This window comes from Gavialis gangeticus, unplaced genomic scaffold (genome assembly GCF_001723915.1).
Source record: "Gavialis gangeticus isolate Ggan-Ray unplaced genomic scaffold, GavGan_comp1, whole genome shotgun sequence".
NCBI lineage: Eukaryota > Metazoa > Chordata > Crocodylia > Gavialidae > Gavialis > Gavialis gangeticus.
In genome coordinates, this window is record NW_017729032.1 from 121858886 (window position 1) to 121875690 (window position 16805).

The window sequence follows — 16805 nt, forward strand, 5'->3', positions numbered from 1 at the left end:
CCCCCCCCCCCCCCAGTCAGTGTAGTGTAGGTGAAAAATCCTAAGTTATGTAAAAATAAAGTTTGTTTGCATATGACTTACGTTGTGCAATGTACTTGTCAAATAGCAGGGGCATTTCCTGTCCTGTGCTTCTGACAGCACATGCTAAACATTATTTTGGTAATGCTGGAGTATTACCATCCATTTGAATGAGGCTAGATTGCACTCCTGAATCTTGCTTTGCTGAATCTTTGGAAGGGCTTTGGATGATGCAGATACAGGGGCAAAACATTAATGGGGCCTTTTCTCCAGCCCCAAATGGAATTTGCTTAATGCTGAGGCTGGGGTCTTGTCTAGGCTGAAGCATACTGTGCTGCATGTCATGGGAAATGGGATTACATCTAGGTGGCCTCCCTGTTTAAGTCGGTTCTTTTCATCCCCCTGCTGCTCTTGTTGTTTTGATTTTGGGTCCTGCCTGCTGCTAAGCTGAAACCATTACTTTGTTCAGTGACAGCTTCCTGGGTTTTAAAAGGGGATGCTTTCAGTGACGTCTAGGAGAATCTGTACTTGGTGTCCTCTGGTGGCAGAGAGGGTATCTTTAGCATTTATGGCTGTAAGTTTTTGTCTGTAAAAGATTTATTTGAAGTTTGACTTTTCTTGACTTCTAAACTCCATGAGTTCTCAGATGATCCTGCTCCCCATCCTCCAAGTCTAAAGCATCTGTATCTAATGCCATGGCCAACCTTTCTAGGAAGATGTGTGAAAACTGCATTTCAATGAGAACAGTAGCCACAGTGCTGAACTTTGTATTAATGAATTCACACCTGATTTGCAGTGTGGCGTCTAATCAGTCAGTGGGTACATCCTCTCCTGCCCTTGAAGCATCCGTGCTTGGTAGCTGCCTAATGGGGAGAGATGGATTAACCAGGGTACAATTGAAGGGGTATATTACTTCCAGGAGGGCCCAGGTTAATGGGAATGAAGTGTCAAAGTGATGAATTGTCAGCCTGGGAGAAAAAAAAACTGGAGTTCTTTGGGTTACGGCAGCAGCAAAGAACTTTCTACTTTCATCCAATTAGAAGAATTTCCAAGGGAATTTTTAAGACTCGTTCCACTTCGGCAGCATCTGTAGTTTGTCCTCCATGGTATAGGAGGGTTAATGGAACAAAGAAAGAGCCTCAGACCCCATGATTCACTCTCTGCTCATTAATACTTGCAGCTCAAATCTAATCCCAGTGATAATGAGGAACAGGAAGCCCGGTCTCGGCTGATGAAATCCGATGAGCTGCAGCGACTGCATTCACAAGCCCTTTCTGAGTACCGCCAGGAGGATTACGCTGCTGCCATTACTCTCCTTGATGAGATTCTTGCAGTAAGTGCGACGTGGAAAAATATAGCCAAAGAGCAATGAGGGTCTGTGGTTTTTATATGCATATTCCCTTTAACAAAGAACTTCTAAGTCTCATGTTGATGTGAAAACACCAGTAGGATTGAGCAAGTGATTAACAAGTGCTCTTGACTCTCTTTGGAGTTGGTGGGAGCTGAGAGCAGTTGTCACAGTAGTATCCTTATAGGACCCTGAAATGGGAAACTGTATGATTAGGTTCACCTTCTGGTGAATGTGATTTAAATTTGAATGGCCTCTTTTATTGTTCTTGAGCTGAATGGAGTTTTAGTAAATAGTTGTCTTCTTCAAGGGATGCCAAACTTCTAAGCTGGGAAGGACAGAAAGCTTCAACAGAATGGGCATGTCTACGTGTCACTGTACAGCAATATTGCTACAGTGCCATACTTTAGGACTTGCCTTTGGAAGTACTAAAGAATGGTGCAGTAACTGCCTGTACTGCACGGTTAAATTTCACCACTATATTGTCATAGCGGTGTGCTAAAATTGGGGAGTGTACTGCTATGGCGACATAGCTGCCAATCACGTATAGACCCATGTGATAACTATGTCACTGTAGTGTGCCCTGTGGTGATGTAGCACATTGCTACATCACTGTAGGGCAATGCGTAGCTGCGCCCCATCAGTGGCATTTAACTTTGCAAGTATTAGATTGCACATTTAAATATATGTGATTCAAATATACCAGCATCTTGTTTCTGTCCTTTTCTTTAAGATAACATGGAAAAACCTGTTAAAGGAAAACTTACGGCTAAGACTTTTATATGCAAAGTGAAGATAGATGTTTTGGGAATCATATACCACAGGACAGAGTTATAGTTGGCTATGTTAAGACCATTGCAGCAATAAAAGCAATACATGTGACAAAGTTAATGTTGCTCTGAGATCCATAACAGTACGTGGGTCCAGAGCAGGCACCACATGGCCACCTGAGCTGGAAAGGGGAGGGGCTGAACAAGCTCGCAGGCTTTATAGGGACTGCAGGCCACCCTGGGCTGGATGCCACCAAAACTGACACTTACGCTTCTTGCAGACATTACATGTAAAATATGATTAACCAGTTAATCACATCTTAAGTAGCACCCTGGCTATGCATTAATGCATTTGATGATGTGATAAAACAAGGAATAAGCTCCAAAATTATTATGCAGGGTATGTTTAATAACTTTGGCTGGTTCCCATTGCACCTTAAACTGCACATGTGGGCAGGCTTCAGCTGATCACAGCTCCCAGTATCAGGAGCACATTGATGCTCTTCATGTGAGAGAGGGCAGTATGAGCTTGGGAGGGACATTTAATGGAGTGGGAAAAGGACTCCCCTGGCTGTGAGGTAGAATAGTGCTTTGGGTTTTTCCCTGTTTTGGTTGGTTAGTGTTTAATATAAAACACAAACCTAACTGAGTATAAATGAATCCCCTTCAATTCCCTGTGGGGGGGAAAAACAGCTTTAAATCAGCAATTGAGCATATGCACTCATTAAAACCAGGCTGTACATAGTCTGCATGTGCTGGTTTACTTTTTTTCATTAAATATTTAAAATAGCTGTGTCAAAGTGCATACAATGTATGTATACTTATAATGCAACTTCAAATACTGTATATTCTACCAAATCCTATTTTAGAACAATCATAGATGAACTATGGTGGTTTATCTTTTTCAATGGAAATGTTACTGGCTTCATGCTCCCACTAAGCTCTTAATTTTGTCAGTATAACAATTAAGGCTTAAATTCTGCCTTCTCAAGTCCTCTGTTCAAATGAGAAAAAATGTGTGGTAATTTGAAGGTAGATCTATTAAGCTCAGTCATTTGATTGATTGATTGATTTATTTATTTATTTATTTATTTTTAAACAAGTTCTTGTAAGACAGTTTGAAGCATGGGAATTTGGAAAAAAGAATTATTTAGAATGAAATCTAATCCTTTAATGTATGTAAACATGAATAGATAAATATATTTACTATAGTAGGATAACTCATTTTATAGTCTGGAAACCCATTTAAAATTGAAATATATAGTTACTTGTTTTGGCTTAAATCTGCATTTTCAATAGTGTTAAGGCCTGACCTCCAATAGGTGATGTTCCTGTACGAGATCCCTTCAGGTACCCTTTTAAACAACAGAGGCCTCTGCCCTCATAATTCTTACCCTTTATAGTATTGGAAAGAAGTTATTTTTCATGGGATTCCAGTCTTCCCTCCTGAGGTTGAAGACTGACCCCCTCCCCCTCCCCCCACTTCTCAGGGAGGTGAATTAAAAAGAAGGCTCATCTGCTTGGTTACACATTAGATTTGTAACAGGCTTGCTTTCCATTTCTCTGCTAAAAGATGTGCATTTGTAATAAGCATCTCTGCTTTCATTTTGGTTTCTTAAGGTTTGTCTTTGGGATGCTGAGCTGCGGGAGCTTCGAGCTGAATGCTATATGAAGGAAGGAGAACTGGGCAAAGCCATTAATGACTTAAAGGCTGCTACCAAACTGAAGAGTGACAATACTGAAGCCTTCTATAAAATCAGCACAATATACTATCATCTGGGGGACCATGAGCTGTCACTCAGGTAAGCCTTTACTGTTTGTTTTAATAGTAAAAAAACTAAAAAACAAAGCACTTAGCAAACTGTGCCAGCCTCCATGCTATTGTAAAATGCAGCAGCATTAGTGGCCAATGTAGTGACCAAGTAGAAATGCTCATTAGCTTGTATTCTTCTGTTCTTATTCTCTTATCAGTGTTTGGCACAAGGCATGGAGTCTGGGACTCAGTATAACATACACACTAATAATTAGCTTAATACAGTATGGCATCTGTTGCAGTGCTGTGGGTAAAGAGTTCCAGCCTCTTAGAAAAAGTCTGTCAAATGAGCCAAAACAGACAAATATGAAATAACAAGAATGGAGGAAGAGAGTGGCCAGTTGGCCAAGAATGGACTGATCCCAGTATGGGGGAAAGGGTTCCTGCAAAAAAGCTACAAAGGGCTCTCACAGATCATAGGATTATAGGGCTGGAGGGGGGGACCTCAAGTGGTCATCTAGTCCAACTTTCTGCTCAAGGCAGGGCCATCCTTGACTAAATTATCTCAAACATGTCTCTATGTAACCAGTTCTTTAAACTTCCAAGGATGGAGAGTACACAGTTTCTCTAAATAGCCTGTCCAGTACTTGTCCACCTTCATAGTCAAGAGGTTCCTCATAAATGCTGACCTAATTTTTCCTGCTGCAGATTGAGGCCATTGCTCCTAGCCCTTTCCCCTACAGCCATAGAGAAGAGCCCATCTCCATTCTCTCTCTAATTGCCTCTGAGGTATTTGAAGACTGTATTTGAAGGGAATGTTTCATGGGCAGTCTTTAGGTGAAAAACCCATGAATGTACAGAAACAGGTGGGACCTGATGATTGAGAATAAAGAAGTTCCAGACAGTTTCAGTTGCTTTGAAAAAAAACAGTCATTGGTATGCATCTTCCTCCAAGGGAAGAATCTTCAAACTAGCTGAAGCCCTAGTTCAGAAAGAGCATGATGCCTTTATATCAAGGAGCCTTGGCATAGCGTGAAAGTTAGGAACATACTAGAAAATAAGTTATCGTGGATACAGTTAGTTGTCTCAAACAGCCATCATAAGTGCTGGACAAAGCAATAGTATGCACTGTAGAATAACAGATTGGTTTCATAAGTGCAACTTTATGTTGAGTATAAATTTCTGGCAATGTAAAGTAATAAAAAAGCTGTAAATTCAGGAGGGTTTCCCTTTTTACATTTCACACATGGGTAATACTGTCTTGAGTGCAGGAAAGAGAACGCAGTGCAGCAAATCTATTGTTATTTAAATTGCTGTTAAAATTTGTGTTCTGTTTCCCATATGAAATCTTATACTGTTTCTTTTTCCTATGTGAAAAGTGAAGTCCGAGAGTGCCTGAAACTTGACCAAGACCATAAACCATGTTTTTCTCACTATAAACAAGTAAAAAAACTTAATAAGCAGATCGTATCAGCAGAAGAACTTATAAAAGAGGGCAGGTAAGTGCTAGTCTAATACTGCTGTGTTATGACTCATTCTAAACAAATTAAAATCACAGGTTTGGAGGCTGCCTTTTTGTATCTATTTTGCATTATTTGGGCTAGAATTCTGAGCCTGGCCACCAGATTTCATTTAAATAACTGCTAAATTGTGTACCCTCAGCAGCAGTCAGGCCTTCCTGGTTGCTCCATCTCGCCCATATGCCTCCCTAGTCACTATGGTCTTACTGACTTTTTGTTTTGCTCCCATTGTAAAACAGATAAGGTGAGGTCAGCGGTCTTTATGGTGTCTTATCTTGTGATTTAATAAAAATCAGTTCTGCAAACTTTGTATAGGCTGATCTACTAGGAGTTTCTGCCACCCATCCCAACTCTTGAGGTGATGATTTTTATTCTCTAAATTCTTCCTGCTTGCCTCATTTCAGTTTGGTGTGTTTTATTGGCAAGTACATAGCCACAGCTTTGCTAGAGGCTATGTAAAATGATAAATGAAAAGCCACCTTTGTTTTAACTAGATTTAAAATGAACTGTTGTAAGATTTTTTTGAGTATTAAAAGTAATCTAGATTTTATTCTCAAGTGTGTGTTGCCTATTATTGATGGGGATGCATGTTTAAGAACACCATTTTAGTTTACAGTACTGTGAAAGTGACAAAGGAAATAAAGTTTCATTATCAGTAAAGTTGCTGATAAATAAAAAAGGAAATCAGTAAGCTTTTTGAGTAATTATCTGCTTATGGCATGTTCTCTATGGAAAGCTTGACGTGGTTATTCATCTCACTAGTAAATTGGAGTGTCAGTGATGTTAGTTTTAGTGTTTATCTCTTGTATAACACATTTTAATGTATCAGCATCTAAATGTGGAGATCACAGCATATTTGCAAATAAAAATTCTGCTGCCTATGAATGTTATGGTTTATCATTACTCTTGAAGAAACAGTAAGTATTTGAGCTTTGTAAACTGTTATACGTCTACTTTTAGAATTGTCCTTCATCATGTTGCTGTCTTGCATATATATTTATATACATAATACTATATATAGTAACTTCTTGCTATGGGACAGAGGAGTGGGATTATCCTTAATCCATCTCTACTGTGCTTAAGTACTGAAGGAGCTGACAATCAAGTTGTGGCCAACCTTTTTTGGCAGGTGTGCCATAACTCATGCTCAGTACATTCCTTGAGTGCTGCTCTAATCCCTGCTGCCCAGAGGTGTACCTGATAGTTGGACCTTGGTGCCAGAATGGAGGTGGGGATCTTGAGCCTCGGCCCAGGTAGATTGTGGGGTCAGGATGATGCCGCAGGAGCAGGTTTCACAGCTAAGAGCTGATTTAACCCTTCCCTAGCACCAAAACAGTCTCGGTTGTATATGGTAAGAATCCAAAGCTCTGAATTTGTGGGTTTAGCTTGGCTCTTGGCTGTGACACCTGACACCTCTCCAGTGCCCTGCCCTTGTTTTGCTCTATGGAGTGTTCTCCTTCCCATCTCCATTCTAGTGTCTGTCTACTGAGTGCCCAGTGCTTATGCATCTCACACAGCAGCTGCCTGTGTCACTTGCGACATGCATTTTGCAGGTTGGCCACCACTCCTGGTATAGGTGATTTAGTGTTTGTGCTGCAAAATGTAGGCAACTGCTCACCCGTTTAGGAATGAATGTTTTTATTTATCTATCAAAGATTATTTTTAAATTTGTTTCACTGGAATTATCTGTGCCATGCTCCTTGTTCTGGAGTCTCTTTAGGCACAACAACATCTAAAGGAGTATTTTCTTGACACTATGGGAAGAGAGATGCTAGGAACATAGTTTAGCTAGAGCCTACTTACTTAAAGTTGTAATTTGATGTATCCGATGGAGGTTTGCCATCAGATGCTCTGTATTCCCTGACTGCAGCCTTGTTCCTGGGACCTGCTTTCCACTTGTAGCAGGGCAGGGAAAGGGGTGGGTTGTCTCCCTGTTCTACCAGACATAAGGAGCTCCAGGCCCAGTACCCATTTTCCTTAAAACCATAGAAAATAGGGCTAGAACAGACTTCAGAAGGTTTAGTCCAACCTCCTGCTTAAAGCAACTATTCCAGCCAGGTGTCAGTCAAATCTGCACTTACATCCAGTAATAATGATTTCACTACCTATCTATCTGTTCCAGGTTAGGAATAGATGTTTCTCCTAACCTAGGAATACATTATTCTAACGTGTTCCAGTTCTAATGTATTGAAAAACTGGACTATATAAGGCACACCAGCCCAAAATTGCCCCAAACCTGGACCTACTTGAAGTCTGAGAAAGTAGGGAAACTCTTACCTGTGCTGAGTAGTGCCTTTGGTCAGGGGAAGGGCTTATAACAACAAATTGGTTGCACAGAAGTGGGCAGAACAAGTCAGCCAGACAAGTCTCTTTCAGGCTTGCGCCCACATAGAGGTGGTAGGCAATATAACTCTTTAATTTCTGAAGAATTTTCTGTCTCTTTTCAGCTTAGACAAAGTCCCTGAGGCTACTTGGTGGGGGATGCATTTTGAGAGAGACTTGTAATTCTGTGGACAAGATCCCTGATGACATTTCTTCAGCATAGCAAAACTGTATCAGTACATACATTTCATAGCTGGGGGAAAACTGATACAAATCTGATAATACTGCTTTAGAATGTTTTGGGTTTTTTTCTATTAAAACAGGTACACAGATGCCATCAGTAAATATGAATCTGTAATGAAAACTGAGCCAGATGTCCCAGTTTATGCTACTCAAGCCAAAGAAAGAATCTGCCACTGTTTCTCTAAGGTAATATCTCTGTCTCTCTCTCTCTCTCTCTCACACCCCCCCCCCATATTTTTTCCTCTCACCTAAGAATATAGTTAAATACAACATACATCAACCTCCTTTTCTTTCCCTCTTCAGAATCAGCAGTCTGCTGAAGCCATAAAAGCTTGCACAGAAATTCTGCAGCTGGAACCATCCAATGTGAATGCCCTAAAAGACAGAGCAGAAGCCTATTTATTAGAAGAAATGTATGAGGAAGGTAAAATTGGCATGAAAGTGTGTGGGTTAAAGTGCTGTAAGCCCACCGGATACATACAGGACTTGTGCATCAAGGTTATTTGAAACAGCATTGCTACATCTTCTGACAATCTTGACAAGTGTTTTGACGTTAGGGTTTTGTGGCATCCAATCAGTGCTGACATATCTGTTTGGAGATGAATCTTTCTTGATTAGCACAGGCAGCTCACACCTGCTTTTTATCTGCAGCTAAATTGTCTTAAACTTGAGCTAAATTCAGTGTTGGATTAAGAAGATGGTGTCATTGGGTTGTAAAGATGGCGTTCTTTTCTGTGCTGGGATGAACATTGTCACACCGTCTGTATCGCATTCTCTCTGTCTCACCCACTCACAGATAAATAACAAATCAGTGTAACACTAATTTTGAAAGTGTTGTGTGGATGCACAGCAGAATGCAGATGTGTGGGATAAACGTCTTTATCTTTAGCTTGTTTTCTCTGCATGCATTTGGTTGGTAGGTCTAATCTGGAACTGCTCTGGGTCTCCTGGATCAGGCAGCCCCAGACTACAGTGTGCACATGTTTTTGCTACATGTAGAGAGTTCTGGGGAATGGTGATATCAATAAGTTGTCATCTGTGTGAAAGTTCAGCTCCTAAGTGTAAAAATTGGAGGAAGAGAAGAATGCAAACGATAATATGAATGCCAGGCTAAATCTTAGTCTTATAGTCTGAAACAGTAAATGTTGGATGATGAATGTATTTGGGGCAGAATCTCCTCCTCCTCCTCCTCTTCCCCCCCCCCACACACACACACACTTGAAAGATGTTGCTGATTCATTCAGCTGGCAATGTGCGGGGGGAGGAGAGGGAATTAATCTACAAGGTGTATGTGGGGGGTTTTCTTTGGTCTTTTTTTAATTATTTAAAAATATGAGTATATTTAAATTGAAAGAAAGTTAAAGTTGGTTGTTGCAGGGAAGCCACAATACTTGGGGTGAAAGCTTGTAGACCTTCTAATAAAACAAGTTAAAAAACCCATCAGTCTGCTGGGATTGTAGAACTGAGCTAACAAGACCTTAATTATATGTAATGTAGGGCCTGAAATCAGGAAAGCATGAATACTGTATGATTGGGGTGAGTAGTAGAGGTTATTAGAGGAGATTTGGCTTGCAAATTCTAGCCGCAGAAGAAAGTCAGCAGCAAAGAGCATTTGTAGTTGTATTGGCACTTCTCGGTGAGAGTAATGGGCAGTGGTCAACACTTTAGAAGGAGGACATTTCTGGAGCATTCCTCACAAGATACCATGTGCACACAGGGTTGCGCAGGGCCCAGAACCAAGTAGAACAGGATTTCCACCTCTTCCGAACTCCAGCTGGTTAGTTTGAGATGATGCGGAAGCCAAGCGGGTTCATGAACTTCCCTTTTGAAGTAATCACGGGTTGGCAACAATTATTCTTTCTACTTATGGTTGTCCTGCATGCCGTGGCCTTGCAGATGGGCAGACATACCTGGCTTTTTAAGTTTGCTCTGGGTTTACCCAAATCCTAATACCTAATACTACCACTGCCCGGTAGTCTTCAGGGGCCATAATGACCCCAGCTGCCCTTTAGAGATGCAGAAAAAGGGGTCTTTCTATCCTCTTTTTAATAGCACCTGAAAATAGAGATGTCTTAGTTCCCCTTCTCAGAGGGGTGATGTTGTCAGTCACATTTTCTTGGATAACGAGATGCTTAACAACTTGAGTGGTGGAAAACTATTTTTTTTATTGACATGTGAGACCTGGAGGTGGGAGGCTGGTATTGAGTGAACAAAAAAAAGGGATTCCTCTGAATTATGTTTTTCACAAACGTAATCTTAAATACTAGTTGTTTTGTATTATTGTGGTATTTAGTGTAGAATTACTGCCATTGTTTCAGTAGTAGAGGAGTCTGATAAGTAGCAAGTTATAAGCAGACAAGGCATGTAAGCCTATCCAGATCTCAAGAGTCTGATTCAAGGGAGCACTTTTTTAAGGTGGTGATAGAGAGCGTACATACTTCATGTACTTCTGCTCTTTCATTATATTGAGGTTGATAATCGGCAAGGACAAATGCAAAGAAAAAACAGACCCCAAAATATGAAGCTTAAGAATCCCTTTATAAATTCTGTCAGCAAGGACATGGCTATCCTAAAATAGATCCAGCACCATGCTGGTGCTTAAAAATTGATTACAGATGAACCCTCAGATGATGTTGAGGATTTGCCGAAGGTTGTAGGGTTATGTGGCATTGTGCCCGTTTGTTCACCTCATGTGCTCTTATAAGCAGTACTTTTACCACCAACACTGGAATTGCGTAGACCTGGTGGTTCAAATTCCACAAATCACACAATCTTTAAATTGAGTAGAAGAACCCAGATGAGGTTTACAGGCAAGTTCCCTTTTTCTCCTTTCTACAAAGCCTCAAGAAATGGATGCTTTTACTTTACAAGTTCCTCTTTACATTTTTGTTACTTGCTCTTAAGGCCAAGGTAAAGTTGCATTACAACATTAATTTTTTTTCAGGGGCTCAGAGTAAGTTCACACTTAAACCATGTTGGCCCAGTTCAGGCCCCTTCTCCTCACCCCCTTTGGGCAGCTAAGTCAGGGGTGGGCTAAATACAGCCTGTGAGTTGGATCCAGCCCACGAAGGGATTTTTGTCTATCTTGTAGCGGGTCCTTTGGTCCTACTTGGCCTAGGTACAGGGGGGCAGTCCAAGCAATGGCACATGCAGCTGCCCCACTGCCACCAGGTACACAGTGGGCCTGGGGCAGCATGGCAGCTGGACTGGCTTCCCAGCAGTCCCTGCGACAGTGGCATGTTCTGGCAGCTGCTGCTGCCAGACCCAGCCGTACTGCCCAGGCACCCTGGCCTGTCTGCTCTGCACCCATTGCCAGGGCTGCCCAACAGAGCAGGTGGGTGGGCGGGCAGGACATACATACTTCATCTACTTCTGAGGGGCTGCGGCCAGGCTGGGAGTGGTGTCTGGGAGTGGGATGGGTGGATGGGGCTGGGATTGCAAGATGGTGACAGCATAGGGCCAGGGCACAGGGCAGAGCTGTGATCTGTTGCCTGCATGCCCCTAGGACTGGTGCTGGTCCACAAGCAGAAGTGTGCGGAGAGCAGATTGGGGCTCTGGCCCAGGCCCTGGCACTGTGCTGTCACAGCCCCAAGATCCAGGACCCAGCTTTGCCTGCTTTTCCTGCTCCTGGACACTGTTCCTTATTAGCCTGCGGCCTCATCCTGCCTGCGTGTGACCTATCCCACCTGCCTGGCCATGCACCCTGTCTGTGGGTCCTGGCTGGTCCATGGAGACCCTAGGATTGTTGGGTGGTGACAGCACGAGGCCAGAGTCCAGGGCAGAGCCAGAATCCACTCCCCACTGCCTGCTCATGGAACTGGCACCCATCACAGGGGCTTGCAGGCAGTGGATTGTGGCTCTGCCCTGGGCCCAGCCCCGTGCTGTCACTGCCCCATGATCCTGATTCCAGTCCTGGCCCTGCCCACCTGTCCTGCTCCCAGATGCTGCTACCTGTTAACCTGTGGCCTCGTCCCAGCTGCCTGGCTGAGCGCAGAGCAGAGCCCCTTGGGGAGTTTTGGTGAGCTGGGGTGGGGGGTGCTGACTGGCCTGTGATAGCTCACCAGAACTTCCTAAGTGGCCCTTGGGCCCAAATAATTGTCTGCCCCTAATCTAAGTGCTATTTGCATGTCCGAACAGAAACACATAAATGACTCTAAATGCTAATTATGCATTTAGATTCTCTTTGGCCTCAGCTGCCCCACTCTGGCTACACCTCGGCTCGCCCTGAGAAGGCTCAGAAGGGGTTGGTTCCCTGTGGACGCTTACACTCTGGTTCTGCTCTGCCTGGAGAGGAGCATAGGTGCATGCATCTCACTGAAAGTTTGGTCCTAGTGTCTTGTCAGCTAAGCTGGTGGTAAGGGCACTTGCTCACGGAAAGGAAGATGGTAGTTCTGCCCCCCACCACTTCAGGGGATTGGTTGAACTCGCATCTCTACGTCTGAGCAAACTGCTGTAACCACCACCAGGTTCTCTTTACTGCCTCCTGTTGAAGTTGAGCGCAAAGGGAAAATAATATAGAGTGGGGAGAGCTAGTCCATGGGAGCTTTGCTCTGTGACTTGGCAAGATGGGCACCACTTTGGAAGGGAGGGGCCTGTGAGTTCTGGCCCCCACCCCCAACGGTGTGTCCGTGTTTTGTATTAAATTGCAGAAGTCTTATAAGTTGCTGTGTATCCAATGACAAAGAGCCTGCACAAGTTTGCTTTCTGTAACTTCTTGTATTATAATTAAGGTAGGTAGTGCAACTGTAAACTGCAGCAGCAGCAATAATATTCACAGATTTATGGATCCAATAGGGCATCTCTGAGCATTTTTATTCATTAGTATCAAAATGAACCCTGGTTTGACTGTAGGCTCTTTATACCACTGGAGAGCAGGTGGAGAAGCAAGTGTTTTATGTGATGAAGTAAGCCGTGCTTTCATTGTGACAGTTTTCCTCTGAAAAGTGCCTTTTGAATCAAGAATTTCTTCACTTTTGTCTATAGTAAAGACTATGTAGTATTGAGAGAGCTCATGTATGAAGAAAATGAGGTGAAGTGTACAGAACCACGTAACAGTCATCCAAGGCAGGGGTCAGCAGTCTTTTAGAGTAACAGGCTGGCCACTTACAACCTGGCTTCTGCCAGCCATCATTTCCTGCCATAATGCCCAAACTGCCTGTATCCTTGACTCCCAGTGGACAGGGCTGAATTCATCAGCGATGGTAAGCAGTGTCTGCTTCAGAGGAAGACAGCGGAGAGCAGTAAGGACTTGGGGCTTAGCAGTACAGTGCAGGGCAGAGAAGAGGAATGTCAGGTCAAGCTATGTGCCACTAATTGCCCTTTGCCACCACAGGCCAAATTTGGGCACATCACGATTGTAGGTTGCTGACCTCTGCTGTAAGGTTGAGGGGAGGGAGGGAAAGGCATGAAAAATAAAAATGCAAAATAGGGGCTATACATAAAGTGAAATGCATCTCATCTGTAAGGAGGGGTGGGGGACTTCAAACCTGCTTTTGACCTTAGAGTTGCAGTCTTTGGGTGTGGACAGAAATGACAAGGGAAGTGTTTCAGATGCCTTTGAAACATTTGAAAGGGCTGGCTGTACATGCATACAAGCCTTTGAAACATTACAGAAGGGGTAGAGAGAGGCCTTCCAAAATAAGACTTGAGCAGGGGAGAGAGGGCTAGACACTAACAGCCTAAATGAATGTCCAAGTACTGGGTTCAGTTCCAGTGCCTGGGGTACTGCTGACTCTCCCCTGTAATATTAATAAGTACATACATGTGTTATCTGATGCACACTTACCTGCATTTGCTGGTAAAACCCTGGAGTTGTCTCTGAACTGTACTTCTGGATAACACCCAAACTTGGTCATTTCATCTTAAAGATACAGGAGAGACTAGAAGGGGCACTAAGATTAAAGTTAAAGGTGTGGCAGGAGGTGTTTGAGAGATTGTGAAGACTTATTTAGCCAGGAAAAGAAGAGGTAAAGATGTATGATGCTCAAAACTAATAAAGGCTCTTGGAATCCGATAACCTCTGTCATTTATGCCATTGTACAATATGAAATAAGGGGTATTCTTGGAAATAAATACAGAACTAATAGAGAGGGTAAATTTATGTATTGGCATAAAGAGTTGAATAATGTTACAACCTTCTAATAATATTTTGAGCTATGTAAGAGAAGATGCCTTGGGCTGTTGTAGGTTAACTTTTCTGTAGTGGACTGGATGTCCCTAACCTGCTTCAAATCAAGCAGTGCACAGTGACTGTGAACACTATGGAAAAAAAGGCTAACCTTTCTCTGAAGGGTTGCTTGGAGGAGGACTTTGAGTAACGAATCAATGCATAAGTAGCAGGCACTGGATTGATTATACCTGTGATAACCAAGTACAGGGAAAGGGACTAGCAGCTTCTGGAAGAGGAGGGTGTACTTGTGGCCAACATTTATTACCAGTTGAGAAAAGGGCTGTACCCTGCTGCCAGTACTTCTGCCTCCACAGTCTTTTGAGTGTGTGGCACTAACTGTTCCTTTTCCCCTGCATTCTGTCCTTTGAATCTAGCAATGAGTCACTTTAATATTAAACATATTTAAAGAAAGACTGCTAGTGTGAATATTTTGCATTCTAACTGGCTTGAGTTGCCAGCAGTGCTGTGCTGTAGCTGCATGTGGCATTTGATGAAGGTGAGCAATCTGTTACATCAAGTCCGCAATATGCATTTATTAGAAATTTATAATGGGAAATGCCCTTTTTATTATACAGAGCACTCGTGCTTAACATTACAGGCGCAGTAAAGCACTGTGATAAAGTCCCTGCATTTTCATTATCCCCATTAAATGTGGTAGTGTATATTATGGGCATGCTCTGGTATATATAGCCTGCTGTGTTTTTAAGTGACTGGACAGAACACTGCATACAAAGGCATTAGAACATTAGAATCGCTATTTACTGTGTTAGATCATGGGTCCCTCTAGCCCAGCATCCTGTATCTCACTGTGGCAGAGAGCGGATGCTGAAAGGGAGAGTGAATTAGGTATGACCAGGGTTTTTTTCCACTGTTCCTTCTCACTTGCAGTCTCCAGCATTTAAGGTCTAGGAAGTTCTGATTCAGAGACTGCACCCTAACTCCTGTGGTCAGTAGCTAGTGATGCTCCTTTTCCTCCAAGAATTTGTCCAGTCTCTTTTCAATCTAGCTAAACAGTCAGCTTCCACAATACCTGGTGGCAGTGAGTTCCACACTAGTTGCACGCTATGTGAAAAAGAACTTCCTTGTGTTAGTTTTAAGCTTACTAGTTTCATTTTGTGACCCCTAGTTCTTGCGTTGTGAAAGACTGTAAATAGTAAATCCCTATTTACTTTATCGTTGCCACTTAATATTTTGTAAACCTTTATCTTGTCCCCACCCCCCAGCTTCTCCAATCTGCATAGGTCCAGCCTCTTTAGTCCCTCTTCATATATATGGAAACCCCTCCATATTACTAATCCTTGTTGCCCTTCTCCATGCCTTTTCTAGTTCTTCTATATCTCTGTCAAGATGTGGGAAGCAGAACAAGGTTTGTTGCCCATTCTCTCAGTTATGCCAGATTCTGTTCTAGATCCTCATAGTCTGCCTTGGTCACTCTTTACCACTTTGAATAATTCTGTGTTGTCTGCAAATATGACCACTTTGCTACTTGCCCCCTTTTCCAGGTCACTTTTGACTATGTTAAACAGCACTGGTCCCTAGTAGGATCCTGCTGTTTTTACTACTTTCCATCCTGAAAACTGACCATTTTTACTTGCTTTTTGTTTTCTATCTTTGGATGTTCCCTGTAATCCCATGACTACCTAATTTAGTTAAGAGTCTCTGATGGGGAACTTTGTCAAAGGCTTTTGAAAGTCCAGATATACTATATTGATTGGATTGCTGTATACTATATTAATTGGATTGCCATAATCCACCTGCTTCTTGACATCCGCTAAGAATGCTAGGAGGCTGGTAAAGCATGATTTTCTTTTGACAAAGAGAGGGGTTGATTCCTTCCCAGCAAGTCACATTCATCCATGTGCTGAACTATTACTATTACTATTGTTTCTACCATTTTTTGAGGAGCAGAAGTTAAGATCACTGGCCTATAGTTCCCAGTGCTCCCTCAATAGCCTTTTTAAAATATAGGCGTTGCATTTGGCAACCTTCCAGTCCTCTGGTACCAAAGCTGTTTGTATTGATAGAATGCATACTACAGTTAGAAATTAGGTAGTTTCCAATCTCAGCTCCTTTACAGCCTTAGGGTGAATGCCATTAGATTTGCTGCTGTTTAGTTTATCAACTTCCGCTATGGCCTTATGTATTGAAACCTCAGTTTGGGTCAGCTCTACTGACTTGTCCCTAGAGAGAAGTGAATCTGGTGAGGGAATCTCACAGACATCTTCCATGGTGAAGACATGCAAAGAACGTACTGAATTTCTTGGCACTTTTGTTTGAGAGAGTTGAATCACTGGGGCATCAAAAATATTTCTAATTTACTTCAAAACTGCTATGCTGCTCTCAAGTGCAGAAAGTTATAGAAATGGGTTAGCACCTCCTGCTGTCTTGCACAGAAACAGCAAAAAAAAATGAATTTAGCACATGCTCAGAAATAACATCTGCTTAAAAATAATCTGATGCAAATACTTTATCTTCCTTCTGAAATCTTGGAGTCTTAAACCTTCAACGAGACTTTCAGGATTATAACAGTGCAGGGATATGTGCCTGTTACATGCAGAATGTAAAGCACAAAAAATACTAGTATTAGAATCTAAGCACTTCAGTTACAGTTAAAAGACAAGTAATACCACTTCCTTCTTTAAAAAAAAAAAAAAAAAAAAAA

The 16805-nt window shown here is 42.4% G+C and overlaps 1 protein-coding gene across 1 annotated transcript in view; it reads left to right on the forward strand.

Annotated features, from left to right (window-relative positions):
- DNAJC3 (DnaJ heat shock protein family (Hsp40) member C3) overlaps positions 1-16805 on the forward strand; it is a 54801-nt gene that overhangs the window by 31784 nt on the left and 6212 nt on the right. The window contains exons 5-9 of the mRNA XM_019524989.1: positions 1199-1351; positions 3757-3938; positions 5269-5388; positions 8055-8160; positions 8278-8398. Of these exons, the coding sequence (XP_019380534.1) occupies positions 1199-1351; positions 3757-3938; positions 5269-5388; positions 8055-8160; positions 8278-8398 (682 nt within the window). The remainder of the gene's footprint in view (positions 1-1198; positions 1352-3756; positions 3939-5268; positions 5389-8054; positions 8161-8277; positions 8399-16805) is intronic.